At 38.5% G+C, this 12,064-nt stretch overlaps 1 protein-coding gene and 1 long non-coding RNA gene across 14 annotated transcripts in view; both read right to left on the reverse strand.

The window, feature by feature from the left end:
• CLIP-190 (Cytoplasmic linker protein 190) overlaps positions 1 to 12,064 on the reverse strand; it is a 32,127-nt gene that overhangs the window by 8,572 nt on the left and 11,491 nt on the right. For 4 of the 13 annotated variants that reach the window (XM_089463276.1, XM_089463282.1, XM_089463283.1 and 1 more), the window contains 6 exons: positions 10,698 to 10,760; positions 1,757 to 1,912; positions 1,474 to 1,686; positions 1,250 to 1,415; positions 1,000 to 1,177; positions 719 to 781 (listed from right to left, as the gene is read on the reverse strand). In XM_089463276.1, the coding sequence (XP_089319402.1) occupies positions 719 to 781; positions 1,000 to 1,177; positions 1,250 to 1,415; positions 1,474 to 1,686; positions 1,757 to 1,912; positions 10,698 to 10,760 (839 nt within the window). Of the gene's footprint in view, positions 1 to 718; positions 782 to 999; positions 1,178 to 1,249; positions 1,416 to 1,473; positions 1,687 to 1,756; positions 1,913 to 6,018; positions 6,061 to 6,197; positions 6,321 to 10,697; positions 10,761 to 12,064 lie in introns of all 13 variants that reach the window. The other 9 variants (XM_089463273.1, XM_089463272.1, XM_089463279.1 and 6 more) reach the window with 5 other exon arrangements.
• On the reverse strand, positions 3,310 to 6,012 carry LOC149269559 (uncharacterized). The gene is made up of 2 exons (XR_016268858.1): positions 4,677 to 6,012; positions 3,310 to 4,590 (listed from the first exon to the last, which is right to left on the reverse strand). It is a non-coding gene; the product is annotated as an uncharacterized LOC149269559 (long non-coding RNA).

Here is a 12,064-nt window from a genome sequence, read left to right on the forward strand (position 1 = left end):
AAAGAAAAATTAAATATATAAAATTTATGAGCAATATTTTTTACATATCACATTATTTACATAGAAAAATAATTTAAAATGTTGAGAAATACTTCAATATATTTTATTATATATTTTTCGTCAATTTTATAGTCTTGCAGTTTTATCGCGAAGCAAACGTTAAACCGGAGGCCGTTGACAACCGAAACATATAAATAATAAATAAAAGGCAGACAAAGTTTTGTGCGCATGCGTAACACATCAAAACGAGAATACAAAGGAAGGAATATATATAAATATATAATATATAGTGCATATATATTATATATATGTAGAGTAACACACACAGTGGAGCGTGCACTTAAAATAGATATTGGTATCGAACATTTTGTTTATTATGCAACAGGTGTACGCGTAGAAAATAATAAAAAGAAAATCAAAAGGTAACACAGCAAAATACACAGATACATATAATAAGATAGGCCAAAATAAAAGGGTGCATGTAGAGTTGTTTATATTTTAAAAATATTGTTTTGTACAGCAGTGTCGCTTTTAGTTGGCCAGGTTTAGAGTTAGTGTTTAGAGTTAGTGGCACGCTTAGCGGCTAAGTTAGCATAAGTAATTAGTCAATGGACACACAGACACACGCTCAAGCGACTTTTACAGCGGGTACAGTGGCGTGCATGTTAACTAACAGCGCGCGCACACATAGAGGCTTTTGGTTTTTGATTTTGCATACCTGCATGGAAAATTGGTTTTTCGGCGCCGTTACATTAGACCGAATGGGCGTGCTCGACTTGCGCTGCATGTGGAGGGGATTAAGAATTAGAGTTTTAAAACGCGTTAGTAAAAAACGTAAACAGTTAACAGTTTACAGTTAACATTAACAGTATTAGGCATAAATATATAGATAACAGCATAACTGTGGCAGGTAACTGTGGCAAAAGGTAAACTATAACTGTGTGTGACATGTGGCACGTGGCATGTTGTTGCTGTTGCAGTTGCAAGGCCGTCTTATACCTGTGCATTCATGCGTATGCGCGACGTGTTCGTCGTGGCTATGCTGTTCATGGTGCCAATCGAGGTGAGAGATTCGCGCGAGCCGGCGCGCGATAGACGCGACTTCTTCGACGATGGCGATAGCGAGACCTTGGCAATCGGCACAAAGACTCCAAACTTCGGTTTGCACTCAAAATACCTAAAATTCACGGAGTGGAGATCAGTTTAGAGAGTCCCAAAGAGAACCTCATTTAATAAGCGCGCTGCTCACCTTATGCCATCGACAGCGCCGTCGTTTTTGCCGCTGCCTTCGTCCAGCTCGACGCCACACCAGTTGCCAGGTGCAAACTGTGTCTCGCCCAGGTAGCGCAAGATGCCGGGTCGACTGCCGAAGCCCGATGAGACAATCACTCGGTCGCCCACTGTCAGACCATTTTCTGCAAAGGATCACAGATTAGCGAGATCTCTTCACACTGTGCCGTTGGCTTTACTTACTGCCCGTTCCCGGACTGCGCAGCATGGAGCTACGCAGACTGGCGGTTGGCGAAACTGTGCGCGAACGGTCCGGCGAGTGCTTCGACAGCGGCGAGGTGGGCGTCACTGCACCCGACAGCGGATATGTGGTGAGACGTGTGAGGCGCGAGAAAATGCCGCGCTTCGGCTCGCACTGGAAGTAACGCTTGCCCGAGACACAGCCATCATTTTTGCCTGCAAGCAGCAAAGAGCCGTTGTAGACAAGCCAGCCTTTATAGCGAGCGCCAGCTGGCGATCAACTTACCGTTCGGTTCATCGAGCACGATGCCTGCCCAGTCGCCGGGCGCAAAGTGTGTCTCGCCTATGTAGGCTATCTGGCCAGGGCGCAATCCGCCCACCCACACACGTTGGCCGATTATGAACTGCTCTGTGTTGGCTGTCAGCACGGTGCTGTTGTGGTCTGTGAATGGATGAGCATCATATGTTATGCAATGTACACATTTATACACTATGTGGATCATCAATCCTAACATGATTTGGCTGTATTCTTATTGAAATTATATGAGCTATTTTATACAAGTAGACATTCCGATATGGTATATAGATTACTGCTTTATCTGTGTTCCTTTAATATATTATACGAGGTGTGCTCTTAATATATTTGACATAATTGTTTATATTAAAATGAATTACGTTACTCCCTGAACACAGTTTCTTATATGATGATGCATTTGGCTATCGTTCTCAACATATTCTTTCATGCACTTCACTTAATTATCATCAATCCCTAATATTTATTTTAGCCTTGAAGGGAACAACATGATAATTAATATATGAATGTAATCATGCCTTCAGATCACACCTCGTTTAACGACTTTTATACTCTTGTCATATAAATCTTAAATGTTTTGGCCGCTGTTGTTTTTTGAAATTATATTATAATATAGTGTATATATATTTCATTCAGATCATCAATCTCGATTGTGCGCGCTGAATGTTTCGGGCCGCGTTTCAGTCACAATTTACACGCCATAAAAACCTCTTTATAAGTGGCTTTTCTTATGCATACTACATAGACAGGCATATGATGTCATATGCAAATTGTTCAGCTGCAATTTGCATATGTCGCTTGCAGTCAATGAAAACCATTTGAAGCTGTCATATAAAGCACAGCAAAAAATGACTTCAACACGATCCCCCGCATAAGCAAGGCCCGCTTAGAACGGATATTGGTTATTATATATCATATAAAATTTTAATCTAAATGCACTTAATAGATCTTCTCTAGACTAGAACCGAAATGACTTCATAGACCCGCAAGAGACAACGCCTTCAAATTGGGGCTTTAATTTAATAAATTACTTGTTGATTTTTGATAAATGGCTTTTATTTGCTGGAAAATTACCCAAACAACAAAGGCAGCAAAAGTAATAAAAAAATAAATAAATGCATGCGAGCTATGTCATAACTTTCGCATTGTTCGACTGCTCCACTCATTTATTATAAGGCTGCAAGCACATCGCCCACATGCCCCCATCTTCGCTTCTTCTTTGTTTTGTTTTAATGATAATTTTGTAAATTTTTCATCATTAGGTTTTCAAATTTTTGCCGCTGTGCTACGCAAGAGGTGTTTGTTTGGCTGCCTGCATAAAGATGTCAAGATTGAGCTGCTTCAAAGTAAGATATAAATAAATACGCGGCTATGCATATGCATTAGCTAATTGTGGGGCTCCGGCTAACCGAACAGTCGTTCCGCTACATTTATGAGTAAGCAAAACTAAATTATTGTAAACTAGCTGGCCCGGCAAACGTTGCATTGCCCTCTATATTATTTCTAGGTAAAAAATTGTTGAAAGCTATGTTGTTCAGGCTGGGATACACTGATAAATTTATTAATCGGATTTTCATTCAAGCACCTTGTTGTAAACGACATTCTTCGTTTTTTGGTCGGGTGCAAGAACAAATAATGCGGATCGTTTGCCAACACGTGAGCATGCCACGTACAATTGACCATGAGAAAAACACGCATTTTCTAGATTGAGGCCACAAATAGTCAAAGATTGGCCCTGTGACTTGTTGATCGTCATGGCGAAGGCAAGACGAAGCGGGAATTGAATTCGTTTAAATTCAAAGGGCATATCTGTTGAGCTCATCGGAATCCTAGGAATAAGAACTTCCTCATCTTTAAATTTTCCTTTGAGTATCAACGCGTGAATCACATTGCTCATCAGTTTTCTTATCACCAAACGCGTTCCATTGCACAGTTTTGGTTGGTTTAAATTTCTAAGCATGCAAATCATGGAGAATTGCTCTTTTCATAGCTGTGTTCATTTCTTGACGCCGGTCAAGTTGTTCTTCCATATTGCCCATGAAGTATATTTGCAAGAATTTTTGCTGTGCATCTTCAATAGGTTGCAATGATCCAATGCGATGGCAAATCTGGCCTTGAATCTTTAAATTCAAAGCCATAGTTATAGTTAGATTTACAAACACTTTTTACATAAATCTAACAAACTACATTATTCCAAAATTTTTTTTTTTTTTTTTTATTTTTTTATTTTGACAGTCATAGAAAATAACATTTTTAACGTAAATTACCTTAAATGTCGGATTATATCCGTTACCAATAATTTGCGCCCCAAATGAAGTCATTTGAAAACAGGCATTGTATTTTTGAGTGCTCGTTAGAAAATGTCGTGATTCTAGTGTTTCGCCGTAAAGCAGGGAACGCAATGGCTATGGTGACCGCTAATGGCAATGTCACTTTACCACTAAGGCAGCACAAACCGGGCGTTTCACCAGCAAACTTCAATGCGCCACAATGCTAGCAAACAACGTCCATTGGACCAATGCAAACTAAACGATTCAAGCTGTAATCAATGGTGCAATCATATCGAAACGCTGCTCGATTCAAATCAATCCTTGAACCATTTCTTATTGCCATTTCACGGGCTGCCTCTCTTTGAGAAGCACGAATTAAGGCCCTTCTTCCCTGGGTACTAACGCGGAGCCTTTCTCGGGCGATTTCTCGCTCTTCGTCAGATAATTGACTCGCGCTATTCCGTTGCCTAATTGCATTATGGGTCCGCCGGGAAAGATTAGATCTTCTAGGACGCGGCATTTTTATTAATAGTAATACTGCCCTCGCACAAAACCATATAAAACAATCGAGAAATATAAATATAAATAATTTACACAAATTTATGTTTGAGACAAACAAATACCTGAACTTTCGAGATATTTAGCTTTTGTAAAAGTCCAAAAATACAATTTTTAATAATTAACTTTTTTTTTTTTTAATTTCGAATTTTGAATTTTGAATTTTTTATTTATTTTTGATTGTTAGGTTTTAATCTTTTGATTTTTTTTTTAATTTTTGCAGATTTTTGATTTGAAATATTTATAAAGTTTAAAAGTCCGAAAATATAAAAAGCCAAAAATACACTTTTTAATAATTACCTTTTTTTTTTTTTTAATTTCGAATTTTTAATTTTTTATTTATTTTTTGAACAGTCAGGTTTTAATCTTTTGATTTTTTGCAGATTTTTGATTTGAAATATTTTTCCTTTTGATTTGAAAATTTTTTTTTTTTTTTTTTTTTTTGAATAGTCAGGTCTGCTCGAGGTCAGGAGACCGTAGACTGACAGACTACATTTGTTTATTTACTTCTACACTATTGTCAAAACTGTCACTGTTACCAAGCCTACTGGGTATAAAAAAAATTTGAACATTTGGGGAAAAAACCGCGTTTTTCAAGTATTCGGCAAATTTTTTCAGTATTTTTAAGACCCTATACTAAACTCGTTGCGGAGACAAATCCAACAAATCAAAAACCATGAAAATTGGTTCAGCCCAAATCAAGTTATAAGCAGTCTTCACTTTTACACAACTTTCTTTTATATATATAGATTACGATTTTTCAGAAAGTACAGTTGAGCTGAACTCTGGGCAAAGGTCCATATGAGGAAATAATTAATATAATCGTTCATTTATATATCACTAATTTTGATCAGTAATGCCATCTCTTACATAAGAAAATATATATGTATCTAAAAATTTACGTTAGTTGTGAAACACCTTGAAGCTTAGCATGTTACATAAATCCAGATAAATATTATCTGATACTTAAATTATGTCATAGCTAATGAGCTAATGAGGCAACAGCTGTCAACAGCTTGGCCTTGCGCATCTGTACAGTGAACACCCACTGCGATTGTCAGCAGCAGTCCAAGTACTGTTAGCGGCACACTAACTCCTGTTAATTTGGCAATTTCTGTGGGCTATGTGCTTCCATCTGAAGCTGAGACAAATAAATGCAGACAGACAGATTCAACAGAGATCGTGGTAAACTACGTTTAAGGTGCGAGCAAGTGGCATAGATTCATACATACATAAACCACCTGCGCAAATATCTAACTGACATGTGGAATGATGTGTGTGTGTGCGTGTGTGTGTGTATTTTAGCCAGCGAACACGTTCTATAATTTTCATAGAAAAACTATATATATCTATTCAGATACATATACAAAACATAGAGATTAGTTCGTGAGCTGCTCTTTAGCTTACCTGAGCTACGTCGCCGACCTGTGGCCTCTAGATAATAATCGTCTATGGTTAAGCCGAAACAAAAACAAAAATGAAACAAAAACGTAAACGTAAACGTAAACAAAGCACAGTTACAGATAAAGACAGCAGCATCCAGCACACGGCATGCAGGTGCTCGACGGCAAGAGCAACGGACTTACAAGATGGGCGACGTCCATTGTCGGAGAGCGTTGGGGTTCGGGACTTGAACGAGCTGCGTTCCCAATCGGATGTGGGTGAGAGAGAGGAGCGCGTAAAGCGCTTAACAGTCTCTTGATAGAGATCTGCGAACGTGTTACACATACATATACATATACATATATAAAAGTTTGCAATTTACACAGCTGTTGCATGCGATTTACATAAATGTTAAATGTTAAATTTGAATTGAATTGAATTAAAATTTAGATTTGGATTTGGACAGAGTTTCGTATGCTTTTCGGGTGTAGCACTCGAGTGGAGTACAGTGAAGCTCTGTTAGTTAATAATTAGCGAATTCGTGTTAATCATAGACAACGGCACCCAAAGTGTTGGGCTTTGTAAATTGTTATAATGTGAAAGTTAAAGTTGTCTGCGGCTGTTGTTGTTTAATCAGTGATTAGCCCCAAGCAAAGCGAAAGAGCTTTCCAGGTGAGTCGAGCAGGCAGGTATTAACAATTCATTCTGTGAGAGAACTAAACATGTGCCGTTTTTTAGGTTTTAGAAAGGTGCAGCTGCTAATGGAAGACACTTTCGAAGATCTTTCTCTAACTCGCAAGAAACTGTCATAGAATTCTCCTCAAAACTTGTCATTTCAAAGCTCAAATCGTAGTTAAAGATGCCAAATTTTGTGGCTAATCATAAAGTGAACTCCGTTAAGCTGACATTCTCTGCAGTTGAGTTCAGTTGCGTGAGACTTTCGAAATCAATTGTCATAAATTTCCATGAGTCAAAATGAAAAAGCATAAATCAATTAAATTGTCGACAGTTTGGTAACGTTTGCTTGTAACAAATTGCAACAGACTGAAGAAAAGGAAGAAGAAGAAGAAAAGGAAAAATCAGCTGCAAACAGAAAGCAAATTTAAACATTTTTTCGTTGTTGCTTTTTGTGATTTGCACGATTTTGGTTTCCGCTTAATTTACAGCATGACGTATACGCCGTGTAGTAAATTGTGTTTTTGTCAGCGTAAATTGGCGTTTTTTGCCATCTTCTTCGTCTTTGGCTGTGCACAATGTGCGCATGTATCTGAAAGATGCGCGAAAGGCAGGCCTATGGAATGAGCTACTGTGCAGCTGGCACGGCAACTCGAGCTGAGCCCGAACGGTAGCCAAGCATGACATGGCCATAAAACGCACAAGAGGCAAACAGCTTCAAGGTTCAATTGTTGCTCAAAAGATACAACAAATAACAGCTCTCCCCCTCCTCTTACTCCTCCTCCGTCTGCCCCGCCTGTCCACTGGCCCGACGGCCAGCCGGCCAGTCAGGCAGTCAAGACAATTTGTTATTATTTGCTATTATATTTCGTGACGCTTGCAATTTTTATTTTTTAATTATAACAACAAGTATCTGTATCTGCTTTGATGTATCTGTATCTATATCTGTATCTACAATACGGCTCCCTTTTATTTTCCGATTATTTCTTTGCCAAGGCAACTTTCACTGTGCTCAAATGGGCGAAACTAACTGTTTTACAATTGGCTTCACGCCAATTTCTGTCTTTTCTGCCGTTCTATAATGCACCAAAATGGAAATTAAAAAAAAAAGAACATATATATATATATACATATATACACGTACAGTTTACTGAGCAGCTTCAAGGCTTATTTGTCGCTTAGTATACGCCATTCGCTGGAACCTTCGCCAACTGCAGCTCCACTGCATATGAATCTGAATTGTTGTTGATTTTTAGCATTTAACTGTTAACTATTAAACGTGAGCGAGCGCTAAAAATACAGCTGTGTGTGTGTGCGTGTGTGTGCTGACAATTTCCTTGCAGTTGACATTCAGTGTCTACACTAATGAACTCATGTGTCTGACAGTTACGCCGAATGAATCATCATCAAAGCAGCCGCTGCTGCTGCTGCTGCTGCTGCAACAACCGAGTGAGTGTGGCGCCTCGAGTCTGCGGCCGCGTCTACAACGAGTCGCTAGCCCAATGTTGTTTTGGTCAAAATAGAATAAACAGACGAGCCTAGCTGACTGCATGATACTCGCTCACAACTTTACATCTATATATAGTGCAGATTGCCCAGTTTCAACTATTGATAACTTTTAGTTAATATCAGTGAAGTACAGTAGTCTTTCCATTAGCTGTACCTTGTGGTACTATGGCCCAACTTGGTGAGCATTGGCTTCATTTTGGTAACTTATATTTGCAGCACAATCAATATACTCTCGTTTTCACTACTGTGAACGAGCATTTGAAAAAAACGCCGTCCCACTTAGCGCACGACTCGGCCCAAATGGATGGACGCGTCCATTTATGGCTGCGCATCGCTACGGATCGGGCGTGTGCGCTCGCATGCTCGATCGATAAATCACCGCAGAACATGTCGCTGGCTCATTATCTATTGAAATGATTAAACAACATTTAATTAAGCTAAACTGAGCTGAGTGCAAACGCAAGTGCATGTCGCTGCAAGCTAAGGCAAATGCATTGCCATTGCGTGTAGGTCGCAGCTAACTCGAATCGATCAAAGCTACAGATAGAGCTACAAATAGCTTTGTGTCCAGCTCAAGTGGGTGCTGTTAGTGGGGCTACGGTCGTTGAACGATTTACGTCCCACACTGATTAGCCGCTACGTATGTACACACCACAATCGCTCGGGCTGGTCACACTGGTCACGACTTACATGACTTTTTGGCTGCGCTTACATGCAAATCTCTTTCCAGCAGCAAATGCCGACAACTGTTGCTGCTGTTGCCGACAACTGTTGCTGCTGTTGCCGACAACTGTTGCTCCAACCAACGCATTCCAAAACAGCAGCTAAACGCCGTTGCATGCCTTGGGCAATAGCAGGTACAGTGAAGCTTTCACACATTGCAAAAGCGCCACTAACTTTGAGCTTATCTTTGATTTGACTCTATTTTCAAGCTAGACGTGGCTCCAAAAACTCTAATTGAATCATCTTTTACTTTGAGGCTTGTATTGAGTTATTCTTAGCTCTTAGTTAGTCCTCACTTTATTGCTTGCAAAATACAACTTTTTTTTTATCGCCATTAATTTTATTTGCGTGCATATGAGCAGAGTAAAAAATAGAAAAAAGAAATAATTGCATTTAATTTTCTATGATAATATTCGCTGATGTTTTCAACGCGAGCTTTTTTTGTATTTTGTTTGTATTTTCAATAGAATATTTAAATAAACGCCCTGGCGCGATCGCCTGAGAATTTCACCAAATGGAAAACTGGTTTCGTGTCAAGTTTTTGTTGTTATTGTTATTTTTGGTATTTAGATGCGGCGCAGTTGCTGTTGTTGGAATCTTGCTGATTTTTCAGGTTTTCGCCAGCGACCAGGCCACATTGGAAGGCGTTTTTCGTAAAATGTCAATACTATAAATATTGTTGTTATTAGCAACAACAACAAAGGGTGCCAAAAAATGTGAACGAGGCAGCTGGCTTAAAAAAAACGTAATTGATATACCGGTAGAAGCGCCTCATGGATATTTCTAGCGTGTTTCTATACCCCTTACTACAGGGTAAACGAGTATATAGGTTTATGTGCCAAATTTAGTTGAAGACTTCGTATTTAGCATTTTCATATTCTTATTTAGATTCACCGAAGTTGAAAGGCTTACCAACTTTTCATATTACTATGGGACGCCCTCTATATATACTGCCTAAGGTTTGTAGCAACTGGAACTCCATTAAATAGAGCTTGATTTCGATTAAATTTAGTTTTCCTTTACCTTGGGCGAGTATCATGCAGTCAGTGCAGTCAATTGCAGCATTTTAACGCGTTATTCGTCTGTCGCGTATTTCACATTACAATTTAATTTGTATAATTTTATACGCATATACTTAGAACGTGTTTAGCATTTCAAATGCGGGAAAGACCTCAGCTGAGAAGGGCAATCGAACGGCAACAGCAACAGCAAAAACCCCAACCAAAGCAATTGTACGGACACATTTGCCTTATGAAAATGATGTTGCTTTGTCTAACAGGCCATTCTATGGGGACATAAGCGATTAAAATTGTAGTTAGGTTTATAGTTAATTCAATTGCCTGAAAGCCGTTTCGAGTGCTGCCAGGGGACGGGCTTTGTTTGCCGTCAATTGACAATTGTAGATCGGAAACAGTTGCTGCATACTCAAGTAAGCAATTGGTCGGTCATTTCGATAGATCAGCTCACAAATTGGGGTCAAGTTGCATGGGTGAAAGTGTGTGAAAAGATGGGATAAAAAAGATATTTATATATGTTTATGAAACAGTAAATTCTGAGCTGCAATTTCTTATGCTATAAATTAATTTTGTGTTTTTCATAATGATTATATTATTGTGTCAATTAAGTTATAGATTAGAGCCGCCAATTTCGGTTTCCAGTTTATGGATTTATTTATGCCTGTCTGCCACGATATGTGTTAATTGAACCGCATTAATATGTTGATGAGCGCACAGCCAAGTGTAAAAATAAAATGTAAAATGATAATAAAATTTGTTTGTAATTAAAAATATATTTACCTGTATACGCTGAATTGATCGAACTCAAATTGTCATCGCTTTCACGACTCATGCTGTTTGTGTCTAAAAATAAAACCGAATAACATATAACGGAAGCAAAGAAAAGAAAGAAAAATATCAGGCAAATGAGCATAAGAAAATAACAATAATAATAATAAACAATAAATACACACATATAAAGTTTTGAATGAAGAGCGCATGCTGAGCCATCAAGAATAAGAGAAGGCAAATTAAATTATAATTTAAGCTACTTACGAGCCACAATTGGGGGCAGTGCCAAAGGGCGATGGATAGAAGAGATCCCATAATTCAGAAAATTACATATAGATATTCATACATTCATTTGATATTCAGGCCAAAGCAACGGGCCAGCTAATTGGCCAAGAAAGCAAACGCCAAACGGCAAACAGCAAACGGCGGCACAACAACAAAAAGCGCAAATGTGCAAATAGCAATTAGTAGCCGGTAAAATTACCGACTCGAACTCGAACTCGATATATACATATATATATAGATGTATTGTGTATTTTGTGATGTGGGCTGGGGCAAGCGCAGTTAACAAATTGCACAGTTAAGCGAGTTATATAAATGTTCGATAAGCAGAGTCGAACAGGTGAACGCAGCCGAGCTAAAAATATAAATATACATACGACACATTCGAATGTCGAATCGAAAACACTTAAGGTTTGACCAGATATTAATACGTAACTTAAAGCCACTCAAAGGCGATTCAACTGCTTGCGAGAGATACTCAAACAAAGTCGCCTGTGTCCAGCGATAGTCGATCGAAGATAGTCAAACTAAGTCCATTGAAATATGTATCTTCAAAACACCTAATATTTATGTCGAGTTATAGCAGTTTGTGGGTTTGTAAGAGACTCTAAAATAGCTGAAGCATACCCAAACGACAGACAATGATAGATAATTCAGAGATATTAAATCATATTTGTCAGGTAGGTAATAAACTTAACTATATTTAACGCTGGAAATATTTCCCATGCCTTTAAGGATTGTGTGTTAGATATACGTGTTGAAGGTACTTAAGGCGAAAGATACTTGAACATCTGATAGATACTCAAGCTTTGGTGCACATCAGCGACAGAGAATACGTTTAAATATCTCAAAAGTACTCTAAGCTTGTCATCCGCTAACGGCTATCAGATATACTAAACATTTTTGTAGTCCATCGTGTACATTTAAATGTCTTAAAGATACTTAAGTTGGGTGCTTGTATATCATAGAGGCATTTAAATGTAGTCGACAGACGATACACTTGAATACATTTAAGATACTTTTTATAGGCTCAGTTAAAGATGCTGTTATGGCAATCAGCTACTTCAGCTTAGCTGTTAGCATAAGCAAGCTAG

The sequence above is a fragment of the Drosophila arizonae genome, chromosome 3 (genome assembly GCF_054131065.1).
Source record: "Drosophila arizonae isolate 15081-1271.41 chromosome 3, UAZ_ARI_1.0, whole genome shotgun sequence".
NCBI classification, from domain to species: domain Eukaryota; kingdom Metazoa; phylum Arthropoda; class Insecta; order Diptera; family Drosophilidae; genus Drosophila; species Drosophila arizonae.